This window comes from Plecotus auritus, assembly GCF_963455305.1.
Source record: "Plecotus auritus genome assembly, chromosome: 3".
NCBI classification, from domain to species: Eukaryota; Metazoa; Chordata; class Mammalia; order Chiroptera; family Vespertilionidae; genus Plecotus; species Plecotus auritus.
The window spans coordinates 164,757,914-164,784,565 of record NC_137772.1 but is presented as its reverse complement, the minus strand read 5'-3'; the positions used below and the strand labels follow the sequence as shown (position 1 = coordinate 164,784,565).

Genomic DNA, 26,652 nt, shown 5'->3' with positions numbered 1-26,652 from the left:
ATAAAATGCAAACTGAAGAGATAGCAATTCCAGTATAGTAGCTATGACATTCTAACAATACTAGTGCCCACGTGCAAGGATTCATGCACATTGAAAGGAAATTAATTAGAAGGTGGCCAGTGGGTCGGGACTGGGTGAGAAAGTCCGGACACGCCCTGGAACCAGCTTCTCGTGGTCCCTCCCCGGCCAGCTGCACCTGGGCTGGCTGCACCTGGGGCAGCATGCGGTTCGAAGAGCATCTGTGGAGTGAGTGGGGTCCCTCTGGCAGGTGGGGTCCCTTGGCATGGCCTGCGGGGATCGGGCTGAAACCAGCTCTCTGACATCCCCCAAGGGGTCCCAGATTGTGAGAGGGCAGTTCTTAGGTGATGGATGCACCCCGGAATTGGGCTCCCTCCTCTCTGGTTCCGGGCTGCGTCACCCGAGAACCACCGCTGCCAAGTCACCACAGCTTGGCAGCTCCTGCATTGAGTGTCTGCCCCTTGGTGGTCAGTGCGTGTCATAGGTACCGGTCAGAGTGTCTGCCCCCTGGTGGTCATTGGCGTGTCATAGCTACCAGTCGGACAGTCACTTAGCCTTTTATATATATAGATTAGAATGGAACTAGAACCTGATTATACATGTGTGATCAGTAACCATTTATGTACTGTAAATCATGTTTTCCATTTAACTGATTGCACATATCCAACTGGAATGATGAACGTTTTCACATGAAGAATGGTGGTTTCTGCTATATGGCAATACCTCTTATTTGCTTCTGGAGGAAGTCTAGCTGACCAGTAATTCTTTTTCTGTTTAATCCTATTATACAGAGAAACAAATTGTGTAGAAACTTAAAATTTAAGAGAATCTGGCATTAAAAAAATTTATTGTAGTAATATCAGTTTTCCACAATTGAAATAAAAATAGCTGTTTTTAATTGTGGGGGGGTGGGAATGTAGGTTCTCAATAATTACTTTCCCCCCCTTGATTGATCATGCTCATAAATCACTTATAGACTGCCCTAGAGGGAATGGAAAAGTTATTTTATCAAAAAAGAAAAGAAAAGACACAGGCTTTGTGGGATACCTATAATCTACAACTCTCATTCAGATGTTTGATTCAAACTTTTATATATGTGTAGAGGATAAAAATAAAGAAGAAACAACAAATTCCAAAAACTCGCTTCAAGAGAAAAAGTATATCATTACAACAAAACAAAACAAAACAAAACAAAACAAAACAAAAACACCCTCTGCTTCAGCAGTAAGACAATAAGTGGAATTATTCATCCCAGTTACTAGGAATTTGTTCTAAGCTTTGAAAACAACATATACCTTCAACCTGAAACTTAAGAAGCTTTATATTGTTCATTTATATCAATTGATATTTTGCATTGTTAATTTTCATTGTATCCATTACTTGAAAATAATATAATATGGAAGTCTTTAATATTTCCTGAGAAAAATTTACATATTTCATGATCTGTGAGAATGTTTTTATATTTTCCTCCATGGGTTTTGGCAAGCTTTTGCTTTGGGATTTTATCCTAATAAACTATTCAGCAAAACATTTTATTGATTAAAAACTATTTTCCTTCCTAAAGGGAAAAACTTATATTTTTAAACAGATTTTTTAAATTGATTTTTAGAGAGAGAGGAAAGGAGAAGGAGAGAGAAACATCGATGTGAGAGGGGAACACTGATTGGCTGCCTCCTGCATGCCCCCAACCGGGGATCAAGCCTACAACCCATGCATGTGCCCTGACTGGGAATGGAACCAGCAAACCCTTTTGTGCTCAGGATGATGCCCAACAAACTGAGCCACACCGGCCAGGGCAGAAAAACTCTTTTTTTATTTCTTTAGCTTTATATTCAGGGTCACAGTCTTCTCTTTGTTCTCAGATCACTAGTTCCCAACTAAATTGTCTTGGTTACGTATGCTAATTGATTTTTTTCAAGACATTTTGGCATACATGAGGGACCTGAGAATTTGATTATCTGCTTTTATTAAGTTCTGAGATCAGGAGACTGCTTCTGTCTTATTTATTGCTAAACTTCCTAAAGTCAGATGGCTAGATAACCTATCTGTCTCCATCATCACAATTGCTGGAGTGGTACTCCAGGAAACATCATCACATTGTATGTGAAATGGTGCCTTTGGAGTTGTTCAGTGAAACCATGTCTTCTTACAGGGACAAGTTTCTGAATCTCTCTATACTACAGATACCTCATCTATAAAATGAAAATAATTTATAACTTTTTTCCCTATTAAATGGGATAATATTTGTAAGATATTTAGTGCCTGGCACAGTTAAACATTCAGCAATTGTTAGTTTAGCTGTTACTATCGTCATCATTGGTTTCTCTAGCAAAGGCCTTAGAACATGGTAGGTACTGAATGAATTATTGTAGATTACTTAATGAGAGAAACCTTGAACCATACCGGAGGTTGGATGTCCAGTTTTTGTTCTTGTTTTCACATATACAGTTTTTAAGAACCAATAGGAAATATTCTTCAGATTGCTTATTGATTCTCAGTTTTGGGACTAAAATCTGTTATCAAGTTTTATTATAGGTTTTTGTGATATATTAACTTCAGAATACTAAAGAAGAAAAGCCAATAATTTTTTCTTATATGGAGTTTGTTGTTAAAAAAAAAAGTTGACTCTATATTATACACTTTAAGATTCCAGAATAGCTTTATAATCTACTATAACACTACTTGTGTTTTATGTTTATAAAGGAACACAGAAAATCCCAGCGCATAGTCAAAATCATTATTTGGTGCTAAGATATTTCCAGAGAAATTCTGATACTAAGTTTACTAAGTTATCAACACAGGCTTCTTTTTTTTTTTTTTTTTTTCTTTTTAGCTATTGAAAATAATTCACTTAGGATAATTGTCTCTTTTCCATAGTAATTACTACTTGTTTACTTCTAAGAGTTAAGACTTAGCAAAACGTGAATAAAGAAGGTGAAACTATTAGAAGTAATTAGTAGGGATAATTTTTTTTCCTCACCTAAAAGATAAACTTTTTGAATTTAGAGAGAGGAAGGAGGAGAGACAGAGATAGACAGACAGACAGACAGACAGAGATATCCATGTGAGAAACATAGATCAGTTGTCTCCTGCCTAGACCAGGGATTGAACCCACAACCCAGTTATGTGCCCTGACCTAGAATTGAACCTGCCACCTTTTGGTAAAGAAAACGACATTCCAACCAATTGAGCCACACCGCCCAGGGCTAGAGAGAATTTTTTTTTATCTTTCGGGTTCTTCATTCACTATTTCTGGCAAAAATAGCTAAATATTGAGACATGGTGTTATTTTTTCACATTGTAATTATAAAACAACCTAACTTAGGTATGGGCAGCACTTTGCTTATCCACTTTCTATCTTAGGACAGTTATATCTAAACTTTCAGTTACAGCTAAATGGCTATATCTTCTCTGAGAGAAAATGAAACTAACTTATTGTCTGACAGTTCAAAAGCCACAGATTACAAAAAATATATAAATGTAAATATCTTTTTAAAGAGATTCCTTAAAATTTTGAATGCTGTGAATTTTGACTTAGTATTTTGAGGGTAGCTGAAGTGTAGAGTGATCATATTTTTTTGTTTTGTAGAGCACAGATATATTTTAGGCATTATATAAATAATATCATTAAATATTTGTTCTCACAGAGATAAATAAAAACAGGAAAATATGAAAGGATGAGAGGAAAATACACATTTGTGGCTAGAAAAAAATAAAAAGATAAGATTTATTTAAGTACTTTTGACATATTTGAATTGGTAATTAAAATCTGCAATGATAAGATGGGCATTTTATTCTGTTTTATGAAATTATTTGTAGCAATAAGTTTATATTAAAATATTTTAATTTTTAAAGTCAAGTCTATATATTCAGATATATTAGACATTATTAAATATATACTAATCTGTTAAAATTAATATATAGATTTCTACTAGAAACAATTTTTCATGATTTATTTTCCTAATTATAATGCACATGATTATTTGTTAAAGTCAGTGGACCAGGCGAGGTGCAAAAATCAGCTGTCATTTCAAAGAACTGATCTCATCACTTAAAGAGTAGTCACTATCATCTTGGTCAGTGAAGCATTCTTAATGGTCTGATGCCTGTACTACTGAACAAATGATCAGATTGTAGGACATCAGGATTTCTCTTTAAGTGCTTGCCCTGTATCCAATCTATTAAATAAAAATATCACACTTAAAAAAAAAATCCTCACCCAAAGATATTTTTTTTATTGATTTTTTAGAGAGAATGAAAGGGTGAGGGAGGGTGGAGAGAAAGAAAGAAGCATCAACATGACAGGCACATCGATTGGTTGCCTACCATGTGTGCCCTGACCAGGGCCTGATATCGAACAGCAACTGAGATATTTGCCCTTGACTGGCAATCGAACCCACACCCCTTCAGTCGGAGGGCAGATGCCCTAACACACTGAGAAACCCGGCCAGGGCAATATTACACTTTTTATTTTTAAAAAATTTTTAGTTGATATATACATTTAGCCTATACTTTACTCAATAATAGTTTAAAATAGCTTAAATGTCCTTCAGGGCTTATAAAAGATTGTATGATACATAAAATAGGGCAGTTTTTATGATTATTTGGTTAAGCAAATGCACGTAACAGTAAAGAACTTAATAGAGTTCAGATTATGCATTCTACTGTTCATATTTTGCTTTTATAGGCCATCTGTATAGGACCAGAAAACATGCAGATAATGTATCCAGCTATATTTGACCAGTTACTGGCATTTGTAGAATTTTCCTGTAAACCTCCACAGTATGGACAGCTGGAAACAAAGCACATTGCAAATGCAAAATATAATCAGGTAACTTACTCTAAATTATATTTACTATATAAGATTTTATGGCTTATAAGTACAAGTCAGTTCTACTTAAGAGGGACTCTGATTACCTCAGAAATTTTTCATTCACATATAAACTCTCATATGTCTGGTAACAGTTTTAGCTTAAAAGAAATACTATTTGTAGAATCTTTTCTGTGTTCCTTTTTTTCTTGCTTATGATTTTCATTTCCAAAATGGTTCTCTAGGAAGTTTGGCCTTTCACGTTACTGTGTAGTACATCTTCTTCAAAGTTCCTTTCTTGGCTGCCCCAGCCCACTATAAAATGACTTCTAAATCTTTAAGCCTAATCTTTCCTAAAATAGATAACCACAATGCAGAATGAAAATATCTGTGTGATTAAATAAGAAGTCTACTACTGGTGTGAAATTTAGTTGGATTTTACATTAAAGATTTTTATAGCCATAATTGGCGAATTTTAAATCTGTTTTGGCTTAGGAGAAAAGTAAATTTCTGAATGCATGCACATGCTGATTTTGTTCACACAACATAAAAATTATAATTTTACATGGTGCGAAAAGTAGTTTTAATGTGTATTAACTCTTTTCATTCTATTTGTCTTGCAACACAATGGAATCACAATAGATCCAACTATTTGCACCGGTGAGTTAAATTTCCTAAAATTGTCCTAACCTATTGACAACAAAGTACATCTTTCCCAGTTTTTGATAGAATGCTCTATGTGCTTTTCACGATAATTTTGATTTTTGCCTGGCTGAAAATTATTATTTCATGAAGTACATATCTCTTTGAAAACTTTGCATGTAATATAATCTGACATAAAACCAAGGCCTTAACTTTAAGACAAAGAAGCTTTCTGTTTGAAAGCAATACAATTTCATTTAATCTCATTTATTTTTAATTCCATATGAAAATATTACTTTCTAGGCGGAATGGGTGGCCTTGAATTATGTACCATTTGCTGAAAGGTCTTTAGAAGTAGTTGTGGATTTATACCAAAAAACAGCCTGTCACAAAGCAGTGGTGAATGAGAAAGTACTCCAGAATATCATTAAGGTATTTCTTTTTTAAAAAATGTTTATACTTTTATTTGATGGTGACAGTATTGTTGAAGTAACCCTTTAGATAACCATGTTTTATCATATATTGAAAATATAATTCATTTTATTACTTATAGTGACTTTTCTCCAATGTTCATCGATAATACTTAGAAATCTGTTTATCTAAAGTATGAGGTTATTTATTTATTTATTTTTTAAAAAATATATATTTTATTGATTTTTTTACAGAGAGGAAGGGAGAGGGATAGAGAGTTAGAAACATCGATGAGAGAGAAACATCGATTCAGCTGCCTCCTGCACACCCCCTACTGGGGATGTGCCCACAACCAAGGTACATGCCCTTGACCGGAATCGAACCCGGGACCCTTGAGTCCGCAGGCCAACGCTCTATCCACTGAGCCAAACTGGCTAGGGCTAAAGTATGAGGTTATTTAAATGAAAACTATTAAGTGAATATGCATTAGATTTTTTGCAATTCCTAAATTTTGCCACATAAGACAATGAGTTGAGGGTCCTGTTTCTTAGGATGATACTCCTCATACTTTGATGTTGATGAGCATTCAGGGAGAAATTCACAATTCAGCCCATTGATTCAATTGATCATGCATAATTTTAACAGTCATTTTTACTTTTCAATTAGAATAGATATACAATGTTATGTTAGTTTCCAGTGTTGACAATTATTTTAAAAATTCATCTCTTCTTGACTGTGTCCCATTCCTTCAAAAGCTTATTTCTTGTTTTTTCCTCTGTCTCTCTCTGTCTCCCTCACCCTTTCCCTATCTCTAAAAATCAATACAAACTTTTTTTTAAGTGTTGTTACTTTTTCAGGGTCACTGGAGATAGGATTTAAAAGTATACTAGGTGTACCGTTTAATAATGTGGATTTTTTTCAATAAATGGAGTTACACGTATGTTATATATGTGATTTGCTATGTATGCTATTTTGTTGTATTGAAAAGCTTCAAACTTCATATATCAAATTTGCTGAAGGTGTTAACATCATAGATATTTTTACACTTAAAAATGTCGAATTTCGTGCCAAAAAAAGAGCATTTGCGGGAAGTTTTAATTCATTATTTTGAAGAAAAGTGCTACTGAAAGTTATTGTATACTTCGGGAAGCTTATGGTGAACATGCTCCATCTCAAGATACTTGTGAATGCTGGCTTAAACGCTTTAAAAGTGATGATTTCTATGTGAAAGACTAAGAACGTCCAGGTCAACCGAAAAAGTTTGAAGACCAACAGTTACAAGCATTATTGGATGAAGATGCATGTCAAACTCAAAAACAACTTGCAGGAAGATTAAACATTGCTCAGCGAACAATTTCCGATCATTTACAAGCAATGGGAAAGATTTTAAAGGAAGGAAAATGGGTGCGCCACATAAACTGAACGAAAGACAAATAGAAAACAAAGTCATCAGTAAAATGTTACTTCAACGGCATGAAAGAAAGTCTTTTTGGCATCGAATTGTGACTGGCGATGAAAAGTGGATTTATTTTGAGAATCCCAAACGCACAAAATCATGGGTTGATCCAGGTCAACCATCAACATCTACTGCAAGGCCAAATCGCTTCGGAAAGAAAACAATGCTCTGTGTTTGGTGGGATCAGGAAGGTGTGGTGTATTATGAGCTTCTAAAACCAGGTGAAACCATTAATACTGATTGCTACCGACAAATAATCAATTTGAAGCACGGGTTGATCGTAAAACAACCAGAATGTGCCAGAAGACACGGCAAAGTAATTTTGCTTCATGATGACGCACCATCACACACTTCAAAACCAGTTCAAGACACGTTAAAAGATCTTGCCTGGGAAGTATTAACCCTCCTGCTGTATTCACCAGACCTTGCTCCTTCAGATTACCACTTGTTCTGATTGATGGCACACGCACTTTCTGAGCAGCACTTCAAAACGTACGAAGAAGTGGAAAATTGGGTCTCTGAATGGTTTGCCTCAAAACAAGAAAAGTTCTATTGGGACAGTATCCACAAATTACCTCAAAGATGGGGGAAATGTGTAGCTAGCGATGGACATTACTTGGAATAAAGCACTTTTGATGTTTCTCTTGAAATTATCGTGTTTTCTTTGGTTACAATATCCGCTATTATTAACCGGTACACCTAGTATCTTTCTAGGCAGTAGGATTTGAAAACTGTAACGGAGAATTGGTCTTTCTGGAAAATAACATCCTTCTTTAAATGAAATGTCTATGCTATTATTTTTTCTCTTAAAATTTTATAGAAATAATTAAAGTTGTGTGTATATATTTTAATGAACACTTATCTTAAATTGTATTTTCACAGACCCTTAGGGTTCCTCTCAGTTTGAAGTATTCCTGCCCTTCTGAAAGCACATGGAAACTGGCAGTATCTTCTCTCCTCAAAGTTCTTTCTATTGGGTTGCCTGTTGCCCGGCAGCATGCTTCTTCTGGAAAATTTGACAGTATGTGGCCAGAACTAGCCAATACTTTTGAAGACTTTCTTTTTACTAAAAGGTCAGCTCATTTATTTTTGCAGTTAGGACAATCTTTCAAGAAGTGTATACCATGCCTGTTATTACTCTAAAAACAGTATTTCTAATTATTCATTAACAAAGTAATTGGTTATTGAGCATCATAGCTTATAGAAAGCACAGCTGGATTAGGCATTTATCCATTTAGCAAATCATCTGTGAGCAATGGAGATTTTGTACTTTACAATGATTTTGGTAGTAAGATAGGAATCTATATATATAAAAGATTAAGCGACTGTCTGACCGTTGGACCATTCGACCAGTAGCTTTGATGCTCAAGACCACCAGGGGGCAGATGCTCAACGCACAGGCATGGAAACATGGAACAGACTGATGAATCTCAGAGGGAAGGGGGTAGGAGGGAGGGTGGAAAGAGATTCACCAAAGATCTTATATGCATACTAGAGGCCCAGTACATGAAAATTCATGCACTGGAGGGGGTCCCTCAGCCTGGCCTGCCCCCTCTCACAGTCTGGGAGCCCTCAGGGGCGGGAGGTGACTTGTTGATCAGGGGAAGGTGATGCCCCCATCACACCTCTGCTGCTGCCACTGCCGGCAGCACAAGCCTCAGCCAGCCCTGGTTACCTGAGCCTTGGGCTGACTAGGCAGCTGCAGTTCTCAGGTGACACACCCGGAACCAGAGAGGAGGGAGCCCGATTCCAGGGTGCATCACCCGAGAACTGCCCTCTCGCGATCCAGGACCCCTTGGGGGATGTCAGAGAGCCGGTTTTGGCTCGATCCCTGCAGCCCAGGCCAAGCCGAGCCTCTAGTATAAAATAATATTGAATGTCAACTTTAATTGAAAAATTAAAAAAAAAAAAGCCCTGCCCAGTTTTTCTTAGTGGTTAGAGCATCATCCCTCGGAATGAAGAGTCTCAGGTTCGATTGTCAGTTAAGGGCACATAACTGGGTTGCTGGTTCGATCCCCATCCCTAGTCCCGGTCTTGTTCACATTAATGTCTTTCTCTCTCCCTCTCTCTCGCTCTCGCTTTCTTGCTCTTGTTCTCTCCTCCCCTCTCTAAAAATCAATGGAAAAAATATTTAACTAAATAATTAAAAGTTGTAGAGTGCAGAAGGGTTAACTTACATTTTCCTCTGTAAAAGCTTCTCTGATATTTGATAATTCAAACTGACATGTGATTCTAATTCCTGTTTCTGAAAATGGTCAGACTTTGTTTTGCTTTCTTATGTATTTTTCACTTCTAGAAATTTTATTGATACCAATGCAGACATACTCTTCGTATTTGCAGGAAACGAATTATGTTTTTATCTTTAAAATAACCCTGAAAATTTGAATTCCTTTGTGGACTTCATTGCCCAAATCTCGATGTTAATTTATATAAAACTAGGAGCCCAGCATGCAAAATCGCACGGCGCCGCCACCCACCCACCTGCAGCCCTGCCTTGACACCCGAACCTGTCCACGCAGAGCTCTAGCATGCCTGGCCCGGTCTCCAAACCCTCTGGCCTTCTCTGGTCACTTCATGCCCCGCCCTCAGTCCCTCGAGTCGCCTTGGGCTGGTCCCGACTTCTCTGGGTGCCTCCCTGCTTCCGCCCTGTCTCTGTAGCAAGGCGGCGGCTCCGCCCCGTCATGGCGTCAGAGGAGAGGGAGGAAGCCTCCCACCTGCTGCGCTGCGCTCCTTCCCCTGACAGGTAGGCCGCGGGGCACTCAGAGTGTGAGCTGTGGGTGGCGAAGGATTGGTGAGGGGGGCACTATGGGCTCTCACCCCTGCCCTCCCCAGCATGGGATGGTCCCGCCTCCTTCGGGCGCCTCCCTGCTTCCACCCCATCTCTGGAGCAATGCCCCAGCTAATATGCTAATGGTCTGGTCGTTACCCGTTACTGTGTCCTGACCATTAGCATATTAGCTCTTGATTAGTATAGATGAGTAGATTTATAAATTTAAATTTTTTCCTTTTTCCTCCAATTATCTGTGTATGCATGTTGCCCTAATAATAAACTGAATAAGCTTTTTTAAAAAAATTGAAGTAACATTGGTTTATAACATTATATAAATTTCAGATGTACAACATTACAGTTTATTTTCTGGATACATTATAAATAACATGTTCACCACCAAAAGTAGTTTCCACCTGTCAGTATACATTTGACCCTTATTAACCATTTTGCCTCCCCCTCCACCTTCATTCCCCTCTGATAACCACCAATCTGTTGTCCTTATCTTTGAGTTTGTTTTTATTTTTGTTTTTTTTCTTTACATTCTATATGAGTGAAATCATACAATTTTCTATCTGACTTACTTAGCATAATACCCTCAAGTCCATCTGTGTCGTAAAAGGCAATATTTCATCTTTTTTATGGCCATGTAGTATTCAGGTGTGTGTGTGTGTGTACGCACGTGTGCACATGCCAAATCTTTAGTCATCCATTGATGAACAGTTTTTTTAAATATCTGGGCTATTGTAAATAATGCTGTAATAAACATGGGGGTACATATATATTTTTGAATTTGTGTTTTCATAATCATTTTTAATAGATATTTTTATTGATTTCAGAGAGGAAGGGAGAGGGATAGAGAGATAGAAACATCAATGATGAGAGAGAATCATTGACTGGCTACCTTCTGCACACCCCATACTGGGGATCAAGCCCACAACTCAGGCATGTGCCCTGACTGGGAATCGAACCGTGAGCTCCTGGTTCAACCACTGAGCCACACCAGCTGGATAGTATTCTTCAGACAAATACCTACAAGTGGAATAGCTGAATCATATGGTAGTTCTAGTCCTAATTTTTTTAGGAACCTCCATACTGTTTTCCACAGTGATTGCACCAATTTACAATCCCAGTACCAGGATATACTAGTAAGTGTTCCCTTTTCGCCACCTCCTCTCTAACACTTGTTATTTCTTATCTTTTTTAATCAATTTGTTTTTTTGTTGTTGAGTTGTATGAGTTCATGATATATTTTGCATATTAATCCCTTATCAGAAAATATCATTTGAAAGTATCTTCTTCCGTTCAGTTGTTTGCTTTTTTGTTTTATTTATGTTTTCCTTTGTTGTGCAGAGGCTTTTAGTTTGTAGTTTTATTTGTTTACTAGAGGCCCGGTGCACGAAATTCGTGCATGGGGGTGTGTGTCCCTCAGCCCAGCCTGCACCCTCCCCAATCTGGGGCTCTCGAGGGATGTTTGACTGCGTGTTTAGGCCCGATCCCACTGGTAGGATCGGGCCTAAACGGGCAGTCAGACATCCCTCCTACAATCCAGGACTGTTGGCTCCCAACTGCTCGCCTCCTGCCTTCCTGATTGCCCCTAACCGCTTCTGCCTGCCAGCCTGATCACCCCCTAACCACTCCCCTGCCAGCCTGATTGATGCCTAACTGCTCCCTTGCCAGCCTGTTTGCCCCTAACTTCCCTCCCCTGCAGGTCTGGTCACCCCTAACTGCCCTCCCTTGCAGGCCTGGCCCCTCCCAACTGCCCTCCCCTGCTGGCCATCTTGTGGTGGCCATCTTGTGTCCACATGGGGGCAGCCATCTTTGACCACATGGAGGCAGCCATCTTGTGTGTTGGAGTGACAGTCAATTTGCATATTACTCTTTTATTAGATAGGATTTTTGTTATTGTTACCCTTGCTGTTGAGGTCAAATCCACAAAAATGTTGCTAACTGATGTCCAGGAGCTTAGCACCTATGTTGTCTTCTATGTAGCATATAGTTTCAGGTCTCACATCAGTCTTTCATCCATTTTGAGTTAATTTTTGTGTATGATGTAAGACAGTTTCATTCTTTTACATGTGGTTGTCCAGTTTTCCCAACACTATTTTATGAAGAAACTTTCCTTTCTTCATTGTATGTTCTTGGCTCCGTTGTAATTTAACTGTATACGTGTGTTTATTTCTGGGCTTTCAATTCTGTTCCATTGGTCTATATGTCTGTTTTTCTGTCAATATCATGCTGTTTTGATTACTATTGCTTTGTAGACTAGTTTGTAAACAGGAGTGTGATACTTCTGGCTTAGTTCTTTTTACTCAGGATTGTTTGCCTATTTAGAGTCTTTTGTGGTTCCATACAAATTTGAGGATTTTTTTGTTCTATATCTGCGAAAAATGCCACGGAGATTTTGATAGGGATTTCATTGAGTCTGTAGATTGTTTTGGATAATATGGACATTTTAACATTGTTAATTCTTCCAATTCCTGAGCATGGGATATCTTTCCATTTTTTTATGTCTTCTTCACTTTTTTCTTTTTTTTTACTTTTTTTCATTAATGTCTTTTATTTTCAGGGTACAGGACTTTCACCTCCTTTGTTAAATAATATTCTTCAGTATTTTATTATTTTTGCTGCAATTGTAAATGCGATCCTTTTCTTGATTTCTCTTTCTGATAGTTTGTTAGTGCATAGAAACATAACAGATTTTTACATATTGATTTTATACCCCACAACTTTAATATATTCATTTACTATTGCTAATAGTTTTCAGTGTAGTCTTTAGGATTTTCTATATATAAAAATCATGCCATCCACAAATAGTTTTACTTTTTCTTTTCCAATTTGGATGCCTTTTATTTCTTTTACTGCCTACCTAGAGGCCCAGTACAAATTTGTGCACAGGTGGGGCCCGGCTGGCCCGCCCCCCAATCGGGGGTATGGCTGGCTGGGGGAGGGGCCGTGGGCAGTTGGCCAGCCACACCTCCTGGTCTAGGGGACAATTTGCATATTAGCCTTTTATTATATAGGATTGCGCTGGCTAGGCCTTTCAATACTGTTTTGAACAAAAGTGGCAAGAGTGGGCCTCTTTGTCCTGTTCTTGATCTTAAAGAAAAAGCTTTCAGTTTTTCACCACTGCTATGATGTTAGCTCTAGGTTTGCCATATCTAACCTTTATTATTATGTTAAGGTACTTTACTTCTATACCCAGCTATTTTATTGAAAGTTTTTTTTTCATAAATGGATGTTGAATCTTGTAAGATGCTTTTTCTACATCTAATGAGATGATCATATGATTTTTATCCTTCATTTTGGTAATGTGGTGTATCATGTTGATTGATTTGCAGATATTGAACCATCCCTGCTTCTCTTGGAATAACTTGCACTTGATCATGGTGTGATTTTTTGTGTGTGTGTGTGTGGTTACCATGAAGTTTATATAAAACACCTTATAGATAAAAGAGTCATTTTTCTTCTAATAGTCTGTTATCTTCATTTGCCTCTACAAGTTTTGTTCCTTTCCTCCTCCTTTTATGTTTTTGTTGTCACAAATTATCCCTTTTTATGATGTATATTCACTATCAAATTGAAGTAGCTATTGTTATTTTTAATCCTTTTTCCCCTTCATGCTATAATTGTCTGACACTCTAGTCTGTAATAGAGTTGCAATTTTCTGATTCTATCACCTTACTCAAAGTTTTGTATACTTCCATTTTTTTATTTACAGTAGAACAGCTCCCTTCAACATTTCTTATAAGCCAAGAATGTGGTGAACTCTTTCAGTATTTTTTTTTTTTTTTTTTACCTGAGAAAGTCCTCATTTCTCCTTCTATCTGAAAGATAACTTGGCTGGATTGTCTGGCAGTTTTTAACTTTCACTATTTTGAGTATGTCATTCCATTCTCTGACCTGTAAAGTTTCTGCTGAGAAATATGATGATAGCCTGAAGGGGGTTACTTTATAGGTTACTGTCTTTTCTTCCCTGAATGCTTTAAAAATTCTTTTTTTATCATTGACTTTAGACAGTTTTAATATAACGTGTCTTGGAGAAGGTCTTTTACATTGAGATAGTTAGATGTTCTATTAGCTTCTTGTGCTTGTATGTCCAGTTCCTTCCCCAGGATTAAGTTCTCATCTATTAAATGGCTCTCTGTTCCCTTTCTCCTTTTGGGATACCCATTGTCCTATGTTGCCCATTCTAATGGACTCAGATAGTTTTTGTAGAGTTCTTTCATTTTTACAAATCTTGATTCTCTTCCTCTTCCACCTGAATCATTTATAAATTTCTTCAAGCTCACTAATTTTCTCTTCCATATGATCTGCTCTATTTCTAGTGCTTTCTAATGCATTCTTCATCTTAGTTATTGAGTTCTTTAGCACTAGAATTTCTGTTTGGTTCTTTTTTATTTTATTATTATTTTAAATATATTTTTATTGATTCCAGAGAGGAAGGGAGGGGGAGAGAGAAAGAGACATCATTGATAAGAGAGAATCATTGATTGGCTGCCTCCTGCATGCCACACACTGATTGAGCCTGCAACCGGGCATATGCCCTTGACTGGAATCGAACCTGGGACCTTCAGCCCACAGGCCGACGCTCTATCCACTGAGCACAACCGGCTAGGGCTAGGTGTGTGTATTTCAATACCTGTAAAAGGTAAACCAAATAATACTATATATAGCAAAAATAATCCTAAATACAAAATAATATACCCTAAACCTAAACACGGTAATACTGTTTTTACATTTAAAATATTATAGAATAGAAGAATTTAGGCTCAAACATCAAATAACTCTAGGTTTGAATTGTGGCCTTTATTTACAGTGTGTTTTTGGTCATATTACTAGCCATTCTAAGCTTCAGTTTCCTCTTCTGTCAGTTAAATGAAAATATTACTACATGTGGTTACTGTGGGAACATAGATAATACAAATAAAGCTGTTAGTACAGTGGGGAGCTCACTAGTTTTAGCTGTCATTATTGTAATAATCATTACCATCCTATTCTCAGCTGTTTTTGAGTAATTAATATTTTATTATTCCATAAGATTAATATCATTTTACTGCTTATTCTTAATAAGAGCCACAGGATCTAGAATTCACCTTGGTTCTCTCAGAACTATCCATTTCTTCTGATCTTGCTGGAATAATGTTCTGCTTTAGAAAGTCTGAATCAATCCTCTTCTTTTCAGATGTTCTCTATCCTTTATTGTAAAGATCTTTAATATATTGGATTTGTTATAAATTAATGATTAATGGAGAGTCTCTGAGTGAATAATTCAACAGCTTGACCAAGGCCTTTTCAATTCATGGGCAATATAAGGAAATTCCAGTATTGTCACAATGGTAATTTTTGCTGTAGCTACAGATGATAATATCTTTACTTTTCCTTGTTTTTACAATCCAAATACTGAAAGTAGTGTAGTTCTACAGATTTTATTCAGTTCAGGATTGGGCCAAGTGTTTTTGTAGCTGGAATTTCATGTTTGTAATTAGTTATTTATACTAATGACTTTAATTAAAAATACTGTTCTTTTAAATACCATTTAATGTTCCAACCTGGGTGAAAATAAAATTTTTCCATTTGTATTTTCAGGGAATATTTTACCTTTAAAAATTGAGTGTTTTATTTTATTTTTTTTAGCATACCTCCAGATAACCTTTCTATTCAAGAATTTCAAAGAAATGAATGTATTGATGTGGAGGTGAGGAAGCTATTTAAAACATTTTTCTGTGACTATTTGTGAAAACCACATTGTAGAAATGTTAAAAGTATAAAATTGCTAAAAATAAATAAATAAATAAAGTGAAGTAATAGATTAAACTTAAACCAAAAGCATGAAAACTCTCAAAGAGGTTAATTTTAAAGCACTGAAATTTTTTAAATGACTTCCTAATATTTGTTAGCTTTGCACTGAGTGTATGTTTTCTAGATACTTAGGTGTGTCCATTTAATAATTTTAAATAGCAGTTCATTCAGTAAATTTATTAGTCAGCAAGCATTTTTTAAGGCTTACTCTACAGTTTAATGAACAAATCAGATGTTTGTAATTAAAATTGATCAATCAGTTGCTTAGATTTCTCTCATTTTAAACCAGCCATAGATGACCTTTATCATTCTTAAAAGAAATGAGTTTTAAAGAATATAGTTTGTTAAATATAAATGGAATTTAAAGTAGTAGTTTTTGGTTGTGGATTTTTGGTGGGTGTGTGTGTGTGTGTGTGTGTGTGTGTGTATTTTATTCTTTAAGTAGGATAGGGAACTTTTAAGTAAATAAAATCAAATACTTTAAAGTGTACATAAAAAGCATAAGCATCATCATATAGATACAAAATACTGCCTTTTGTCCAGTTACTATATTAAAAGTCTTGTAAACTTTTTTTAAAACATTTCTTCAAAAGGCAGAAATAGCACATGATATATTAGAAATAAGATCAACACTTACTAAAATTGTTGCATAACAATTTATATATTGTAAACAGTTTATAGTATTGACTACTTTGTGATAAAGTTATTTACTAAGACGGGGAGAAGCTGACTAGTCATCCTCTATATTAACCTTAAAATGTTTGGGTACTTCTATTAAAGGAGATTCTTTAAGTGATTTTTTTTTACATAAAATTTAAATCTTACATTACAAATTGTTATTTGAGTCCGTCTTCTTCAAGAAAAAAAAATGCATTTGAATTTGCCTCTATTGTTTCAGGTAGTTCAGCTTATCAGCACTGAGATACTACCTTATGCCAATTTTATTCCTAAGGAATTTGTTGGTCAGATAATGACCATGCTTAATAAGGGCTCAATACATTCTCAGTCATCTTCATTTACAGGTATGTTATTTCAGTTATTTTTTAAAAATGTTAATAAGTATTGAAGTATTTTTGAAGAAGCTTAATATAAAAATGTTTACTCCTATGATTGTGGTAAATGTAAATGGGTAAGGTAATTTTTATGAATGTGATTTAGAGCTTTAAGTTTTACGAGGGGAAAATGTGGTAAATATTCTGTGAATTATATGCAATGAATTAATTGCAAAAACACTTAAGGAATCCACTTAAGTCTTGCAGGCCAACACGTTTCCAGTTTTGTGAAGTCATGGATTATTGGGAGGTAGTAAGTGTATATTCTGCCACTTAGTAGTTGGTTAACTTTTCTAAGTTTGAGTTTTGTCATCTGTAAAATGAAGATATTAATACCAACCTCTCTGGACTATAAATTTCAGAGTTAGTCCATTAAAAAAATAGATACCTTGACCTTAAAGAACACTACTTACTATGTGTGGGGTTTTATGCCAGAATATTAATCCCATTTCTCACAATATTTTTGTGAGGACCAGTTCCATCATATTATAGAAAGGGAAATGGGTTTAAAAAGCTTGAAAAAAAAATTGCCCACAATCTTAAGGCCGGTGGCCAAAATTTACCCTTAAAAAGAACTACATGCTCCTTTTGATTATATCATGCTGCCTTACTGGGAGATAATATATAAGTTGCCTTTTGCTGTTATTTCTCTTTTCTAAACCTGTGCTTAAATGTTAAATGTAACAGCGGCATCATAATGTGATTTTTCTGTGTGATGATTAAAAAATAGTAAAAATGTGCCATGAATATCTATCCTTAATCCCCAGAATTTACCAGAGCCATGACTAACTTCTACTAAGCTGAACACTTTAAAGAGCATATATGTGTGTAGCTTGACCACTAGATGTCTCTCATGTTGCTTACTTCACAAACTAGTTCTTTTTTTTTCTAGCCCAGACAGTTTTTAAAACTGATCTGGTAAAGTGCAGATTTAATACACATGAGAACCTCAAAGAAAAAATCTTAAAGTCCAGTTATCTTAATGTGATCACTTTTATTATTGAGTGCGTAAAAATTGTAGATACATTTTTATAAAATACACATTAAGAACAATATAATTATTAGATGCAAATATTCTAGGCTAAATATGGACTACTGAGTTACAATGTATGCTTTTTTAGTAGTTTTCTCATGCTGTCTCTTGCCATTTATACTATTTTTAAAAATTCTTTTCTATTTTTATTGATTTCAGAGAGAGAGGAAGGGAAAGGGAGAGCGAGATAAAACATCAGTGATGAGAGAAAAATCATTGATCGGCTGGCTACCTCCTGTACAACCCCTACTGGGGATTGAGCCTGCAACCCAGGCATGTGCCCTGACCAGGAATTGAATTGTGACCTTCTAGTTTATGGGTTGAAGCTCAACCACTGAGCCATACCAGCTGGGTCCATTTATACTATTAAATGTATCTGATAAGGTGCATGGACATTCTTCCAATGACTGCGATAGGAAACAGACTTCTCAGCTTTGCCCTTGAGTATTCCTTAAACACACACATACTGATCTTTCTTGCTAAACAAAACCAATCTGTGAACACGGAGGATCCAGTGATCGTTTTTGGTCTCCTACTCTTAAGTACGATCTGACAGCCAAAGCTCACAGACATTTGAGGAAATTCTTCAACATGAAAGAGAAAGACCAAAACAAATGAAGAGGTGCAAAAGAAACTGGGAGGAAAGAGGTAATGCGGAGTCATAGAAAACATTTTTAAAAAGAAAAGCACAATTATTGTAATTAGGATGCTCAAAGAGATAAATACTTTTACATTCATGAAACAAGAACAATGTTATTAAAAGGGAACAATTAGAACATTAAAAGAGGCCATAGAAACTAAAATGTAGTGGCTGAAATAACAAGTTCAATGAAGGTTTGGAAGAAAGCATTAGTGAAGTAACCTAGAAAGTATAGCAAAGACAAAAAAGAAGAAAATATGAGAAGAAATAAATAAAATTAATAAAGAGGTCTAACATCTGACAATAGGTCTTCCATAAAGAGAGCAGAGAAAAGCTAGGAGAGAAAATGCTCAAAGAAACAACTTGAAATAAATCTCTAGGTTAAAAATGGTCATTCAGGACCCAGAACAGTGAAAGAAAAAGAACCCACAATAAAGCATGCTATCATGAAATATCAAAACATTCGGGGATAAAGAGAAGTTCCTAAAAGATTTCAGAAAGAAAAGAAAAAAGTTCCATATAAAAGAGTTGTATGAAAATGACACATTGGAGCCTGGGCCGGTGTATTCAGTGATAGAGCATTGGCCCAAGCACCAAAGGATCTCAGTTTTGATTCCCAGTCAAGGGTACATGGGTTTGCTCCCCTGGCCCAGTTGGGGCATTTGTAGGAGGCAACCAATCTATGTGCCTCTCACATTCAGGGGGAAAATCATATATATAAATTTGCTAAGAGTTGTATTAATTTAACCTTTATTGACCATCAAAAATTATTTTACAGAAGCAGAGATTGATATTCGTTTGAGAGAAGAATTTTCTAAAATGTGTTTTGAAACATTGCTCCAGTTTTCCTTCAGTAATAAAGTCACAACGCCTCAAGAAGGTTACATCTCACGAATGGCACTCTCAGTACTTTTAAAGAGGTCTCAAGATGTACTACATCGCTATATAGAGGATGAAAGATTAAGTGGTAAATGCCCTCTTCCAAGGTATATATTTTATTAAAGAAAGAAATACACTATTATAGTTATTCATAATAAAAAAAACCCTCTGAAAAGTGTTTTCATAAGTGATCTGAACTTCACCTGAGGCTGTTTATAATTTGATGTATTCCATACAATCTAAATGTTAATAAGTTTTGCTGCTGATTTATTAATGTTTTATTAAGGGATGCTTTTCAGTACCAACCTACCTTTTTGAATTGGAAAAACAAAATTGAATTCTGAAAAAAAATTTTTTCTCAAGGATTTCTGAATAAGGGCTTATAAATCTATATGAGCACATGATTGTAGATCTCTCTGGAGAGAAAATAATAAATTATGCTTCTAGTTTGGTTTACAGTTATTTCTAGATTTCTCTGTAAGTCAGCTAGCCATATCTTAGATCTTCTTTTATCTAATTTGCTTATTTAAGTCCTTGAACCTAAACTGATTTGCTTCTCATTTAGCCATACTATTATAGTGGAAGGGTCTTAGAGGCTTTCTGTTAAGCTCAGGCTAATCAAAGTCGGGGTATATGATCAAAAGTCATCAAAAAATGCATTCATAAATTAGGGCTGTATTGCCAATCTACTTTTTGATGGGGAAGTTAGAATTTAAAGCAAAGCAAATGAAGTAAATAAAATAATATTGGAAGACAAAGTTATTACAGTTAGGAAAGAGGAAATGTGGGTCCCATTTCCAAAGGTACTATTAGAGAGGTAAATCACTAGCTCTAAATCTTTGTGCACATTCTCATTTACTTATAATAAATTTTTGGAGTTAGATAGACATTTTAGAAGCTTTTGATATGTATTACAAATTGCCTACCAGAGATTTCTACCAATTTATATTCTCCAAATATATGATTGTCCTTTTCTTCCATTTTTAGCATTTTAGAAGTATTTGCCAGTTTATTATTTATTTTCTTTTTTAAATTTGATGAATGAAAAAGTCACATAGTAATTTAATGTATGATTTTTGAATTATCAATCCTTATTACCCATTGTATTTCTTTTAGGATTCACTGTATTTTTAATTTATAGGGCATAAAAATTATACCTCCCCTATCCCCTTTATATACTAGAGGCCCAGTGCACACATTCATGCACGGGTGGGGTCCCTCCACCTGACTGGCAATTGGGGCTGATTGGGGCCGGCCGGCCAGGGGGAGGGACTGCGGGAGGTTGGCCAGCTGTGGGAGGTTGGCTGTGGGAGCACAATGACCACCAGGGGGCAGCTCCTGCATTGAGCATCTGCCCCTTGGTGGTCAGTGCTCGTCATAGCAACCGGTCAACCAGTCGTTTGGTCACTTAGGCTTTTATATATATAGACAGCATTCCAAAGACAGGCATTAGTAACATGGTTGTAGACATCATTGAAATTGATTCATCAAAATTGATCTCTGAAATATACTTGGATAGCAGTAATAAAGTTGCTTTGCTTGGACTGTTTTTATTTATTAGATTATAGCATTACTAGTGGCCCAGTGCACGAAATTCGTGCACATTAAAAGGGGATTAATTAGAGGAAATAATTTAATATTGCTATTTGCCCTTTCTCTATAATAGAAGTGTCAGAGATCAAAGAAAATTAGTCAAATGTATATGAAAACCTTCCTCCTGTCAGAGTTTGGGGTGCACCATGGGACTCAGAGTCAAGTCCCCGCCCACCCACATGCGCCTCAAAATCGCGTGAGACCCAGACCCAGCCACCCGCCTCCCATTGGGCTAGATCCAGACCCGGCCAGTCCCACCCTTGTCAAGCCCCACAGTGCAGGGGACGTAGCCTCAGGTCCCCTGGCCTGGCACCAGGGCAGGGGGTGTGGCCTGAGGTCCCCCAGCCCAGACCGGGGCGGGGGGCATGCCTTGAGTTCCCCCGTCAAGCCCCGCCAGGTGGGGGACACGGCCTGAGATCCCCTGTCAAGCCCTGCTGGGTCGGGGGCATGGCCTGAGGTCCCCCATCAAGCACCGCCAAGTGGGGGGGCACAGCCTCCGGTCCCCCGGCCTGGCACCAGGAGTGGGGCACAGCCTCAGGTACCCCGTCAAGCCCCACCGGCAGGGGGATGTAGCCTCAGGTCCCCCATCTAGCCCCGCCGGGCAGGGGACGAGGCCTGAGGTACCTGTCAAGCCCCGCCAGGTGGGGGGCGTGGCCTGAGGTCCCCTGTCAAGCCCCACGGGGGCAGGGGGAGGGCATAGTCTCAGGTCCCTGCTGATTGCTCATTAAGGCTCCTTATGGGAACTTGGCCTCAGCTGTGGGTGCAGCCATCTTTGTGATGGAGTGATGGTCAATTAGCATATTCCCTCTTTATTAGATAGGATTTGGTTTCAAAATTAACTTCCCCTTCATTTTTAAATATTTTGTGTTTATTCTATTGCTTTTCAATTGAATCTTAGTTATAGTTGTGCCATGAAGTGTTATGTTCTATCATATTATGTTTGATGCAGTTACCATTACATTATTTTCTAAAAATCTGCATTGCAACAGGATAAAATACTTAAGTGCTTACAAAGCATGACTTGAAATAGTACCTTATCATATATTAGGAAAATCTTATTTGTAGAATGAAAACACAGACTCATACCAGGAATCAGGTTGGGGTGCTGTTTATACTATAGCAGAAGAGCTTTATTTTGTAGGGAGAAAGAAGGGACTCAAGCTACTTTTGTTGATCCTTTGCTGCAAGTTTATTCCTCATTGCTGATATTTCCAAATAGTGCCACCTTAGGACTGATTTTGAGCATGTTATTTGTTGTATTGGAACATTGAATAAGCATTATTGTAATTTTAAACTTTTAACAGCGTGATAAAATATGTGGTATGAGGTAATAGTAGTCTATATTTCCATTTAATCTTTGGCAAATCTTTTTTAGTACTAATTAGTTAAAATAAATACACCTTTCGCAGAGAAGTTTTAAAAGCATATATTATAAAATGTTTTAATTTTAAGTAGTTACATGAAGTAGTTTACAAATAAATTTAGATTTGCATGAGTAGTTTGCCTCTCCCCCTTTTTAAAATTGATAACTAATGGTAAGAACTATATATCTTACTAGAGGCCTGGTGCACAAAAATTGGTGCACTTTGGGGGGGGGGAGTTCTTTCAGCCCGGCCTGTGCCCTCTCGCGGCCCAGGACCCCTCAGGGGATGTCTGACTGACAGTTTAGGCCCGCTCCCCAGGGGATTGGGCCTAATCTGTCAGTCAGACATCCCTCTGGCAGCCTGGGAGACCTCGGGTGATGCCTGCTCCCCGGGCCTAAGCTGTTAGTCAGACATCCTTAGTGCTGCCACTATGCTGGCCAGCCAAGAACCAGCTTCTGGCTGAGCAGCGCTCCTCCTGTGGAAGCACACTGACCACCAGGGGGCAGCTCCTGCATTGAGTGTCTGCCCCTGGTGGTTAGAGTGTGTCATAATGATCAGTAGTTCCCAGTCGTTCCACCGTTAGGGTCAATTTGCATATTACCCTTTTATTATATAGGATTTGCACACTGAAGTACATGTTAATAAAATGATTTTTCTTTTTTAAGAATTTAAAACTAACATTAACTTTGCATTATACTCCATTTTTCTCAAAGTCCATTTAGTTGTATAAACACAGTAAAAAACACATATGCATATGTTAAAATCTTAATGGAAATAATTTCTCGTTTCTTTTTTAGGCAACAAGTAACAGAAATCATATTTGTTTTAAAAGCAGTTAGTACTCTCATTGATTCACTTAAGAAAACTCAGCCTGAGAATGGTAAGTGCTTAGAAACTCAGCTATTCTAAACTCATAACGTGTATGTTCTATTTGTAATGTACTTTTGTATTATTATTAAGTTAACTGAATTTTAGGAACATACAGCTATTAGACTTACTTTTCTCTAGTCTTGATGACAGTTAAGCATCAGCCCATTAGGATGTCAATTAAGTAAAATTTATTTGTAATGTTTTGTCTTCATGTAAAACAACTATTTGGCTGACTTTTTTTAAAGTAAATTGGTCTGAATTCAGGGTGTTGCATGGACAATTCATATTTTGTGTATTTTTAATATAGAATATCATTGACTTTTCTAAGGAATGGGGAAGCTTTCATTCTGCATTTGTACTGATTTACTGTAGATATATCAACTGTATAAATAACTATGAATCATTTTTATAGTCCTTCCTCATTTATTTTCCCTTTTTGTTACTTATTCCTGTCCAATCTGTTCTTCACATTATGGCCAGAAATGACTTTTCCAAAAGTATGTTCAACCATTTATTTTTCCATCCTTGTAAAACAAAACAAAAAACCTTTTTTGCTTATTACCTACCAAGTGCATGAAGAGTACTGTCTGACTATTCTGTTCATGCTTGATTTCACACTAGACCTCACACACCCTACTCTCCCACCAAATTAAAATTCTATCTACTCAAGTATTACCAACTCTTTGCTTATTTCATTCTCCTGCCTACATCCACCTAATTCAAATACCACTCCTCTTTTAAGCCTGTTTTTAATCCTTAAAGGTAAATGATTTATTTATTTTTGTTGTTGAATTCCTAGCTTTTTTATGTGTACCTTTGCATTAAAGCAACCTATTTGTGTTATAGTTATACATGTACATGACTCACTCCCCTTAAATTGTTAAGTTCTTAAGAGGCTTTTTGGGCCTTGTTTTGTTCTATTTTGAATCCTCTACAACATTGTTACTCAAAGTCTGGTTTGTTGGACCAGCCCCTGATCTTAAGAGTTTGTTACTGATCTAGGACAAGGTAAAGAGCTGGCACCAGAATGTAAATCAATTGTGTCACTAAACACCCTCACTCAGCTGACATTTTTTATACAACTTGACTTTGTTAAATAAGGAAGTATATTGGTTTACATTCTGGCACCTTAGATGACTGGCACTTTAAGCAGCATTTCTTTTACTAACCAAGAAAAAAGGAAGTTCCTAATAAAAGAGTCATAGGATATTTGTTCCTGTCAGTTATTATATAATTAAAATAAATACATGTTTTTCTGTTTTTAAATCTACCCATTGGTACTTTGGCCTAAAAAGGGTGAGTACTATGTGAACTCTAAGAGGCAATAATAGACTTATATTTATTCAATCCAAATCGAGGTGTGGAATTTCTGGGGAAAATTCTGGAGCAATGTCCTAAATTCATCTCAAGTTCAAATTTAAGTTCTTATAAAAAAATTCTCTGGTTAAGTTTTCAGAGAGGGAAACCATGCATTGACTTTCTAGAAATCAGTCAGTAAAATCTTCATTAGATCACAGGATAGAATTAGATCCTTAAAAATATACTTAAGACATAAACAGGAAATTCTCTGTTTCCCATGTTACTGCTATAGATATATTACATATAACCAGTATATTTCAATGTATAGTACTTGCATTCTTTTGTATGCTCTTTAGACAGCTGTCAATAATTTAATGAGAATTTGTTTAAAGGAAGAAAGGGGAAGGAAGACTCAGCAACCTTTTTTTTAAAACAAAGCCAATGGGCCGTAGATAGGGCAGTATAATTATTAATGTTAAAAATTGTTTAGGAGAGTTAGAATTATGCCTCTAGGCATATGAAGTGAAGTGTAATGTAAATGTAACCATAAATGATAATGATTATATTATAACGTATTAAAAAGGTATAATAAGCTTCATAAAGAAACAGAAAAAAAGAAGATAACTTAGAAAAAGCCAGGCCTTCTCAGCAGAAATATGTTGGACTGCTCATGGCCAGTTCAAAACTAATTTAGAAGTATGGCTACATGGTTTGGAACCAATGTATACTTTACATCTGTTTAGCACATTGGTTATTTGTGTTAGGGTTTTCTAGTGGGAGAGGAGGCATTTATTGGACTTATTTTTAGTTTGAGATAATTTTATTTTTATCATTTACCTTGATCTTTAAAAATGTGAACAGATAGTAAACATACACACGGTTCAAATGTACAAAAAGATATATACAGTGTGGGGCAAAAGTAGGTTTACAGTTGTTTATATGGAAAGTAGTGCAATAATTAATAAGTAATAACACAAGAATAAACTCTGCTTCTGATACTTACAACTGTTAAGTTTACTTTTGCCCCACCCTGTATATAAAGGGAAAAGTTTTAAGATCTTCCCCCTGTTCTATATCTACCCAGTTCTTACCTTACCATAGGCTTCCACTTTTATTAGTTTTTTAATCCTTCCACAAGTTTACATAAAAAAGAAAATATAGCCGAAACCGGTTTGGCTCAGTGGATAGAGCGTCGGCTTGCGGACTAAAAGGTCCCGGGTTCGATTCCGGTCGAGGGCACGTACCTTGGTTGCGGGCACATCCCCAGTAGGAGATGTGCAGGAGGCAGCTGATCGATGTTTCTCTCTCATCGATGTTTCTAGCTCTCTATCCCTCTCCCTTCCTCTCTGTAAAATATCAATAAAATATATTTAAAAAAAAAAAAAAAAGAAAATATATACTTCTCTATGCCCCCAGTTTTTAGCATAAATGAATGTGTATCATATTATTACCTACTGTTCTGAACACTTTCCCCCCCCCCACTTTATAAAATACTATGAAGAATCTTTCATATCAATACATACAGCTTTTTCATTTTTTTGATAGTTAAGTCCAAAGTGCCCACCAATATCTATGGTGAGTTTTTAAAAAATACTTTAATTTAAGAAATTTGAGTAGCTTTCTCTTAGTTTAAGATGTTATCTTAAATAATGTATTTTTGTATTTTCCTGTAATAAACAGGGCAATCTAGGTAAGTTTCAATATATGCAATCTTGTTCCCCCCAAATTTTCATCTGAGTAAAATACAAATAAAATTTATCATCTTAACCATTATTAAGTATATGTATAGTTCAGTATTATTAAATACTAGAGGCCTGGTGCACAAATTCGTGCACGGGTGGGGTCCGGCCGGCCTGCCCCAGTTGGTGGTGGGGCCAGCCAGGGGAAGGGGCTGTCCCGCCAACCTCCTGCAGCCTCTCCCCCCACCCAGCCCCACCCCAGATCGGCCTCCCTACCCTGATCAGGGGCAGGGCCTGCCAGCCAACTGCCTGGGGCCCCTCCCCCCAGCCAGCTCTT

At 36.6% G+C, this 26,652-nt stretch overlaps 1 protein-coding gene across 4 annotated transcripts in view; it reads left to right on the top strand.

Annotated features, from left to right (window-relative positions):
• Positions 1-26,652, top strand: part of MON2 (MON2 homolog, regulator of endosome-to-Golgi trafficking) — a 125,608-nt gene that overhangs the window by 95,691 nt on the left and 3,265 nt on the right. For 3 of the 4 annotated variants that reach the window (XM_080659849.1, XM_080659852.1, XM_080659851.1), the window contains 8 exons: positions 4,706-4,849; positions 5,471-5,488; positions 5,774-5,902; positions 8,220-8,410; positions 15,742-15,802; positions 16,805-16,928; positions 19,410-19,617; positions 23,265-23,347. In XM_080659849.1, the coding sequence (XP_080515975.1) occupies positions 4,706-4,849; positions 5,471-5,488; positions 5,774-5,902; positions 8,220-8,410; positions 15,742-15,802; positions 16,805-16,928; positions 19,410-19,617; positions 23,265-23,347 (958 nt within the window). The remainder of the gene's footprint in view (positions 1-4,705; positions 4,850-5,470; positions 5,489-5,773; positions 5,903-8,219; positions 8,411-15,741; positions 15,803-16,804; positions 16,929-19,409; positions 19,618-23,264; positions 23,348-26,652) is intronic. The other variant, XM_080659850.1, reaches the window with a different exon arrangement.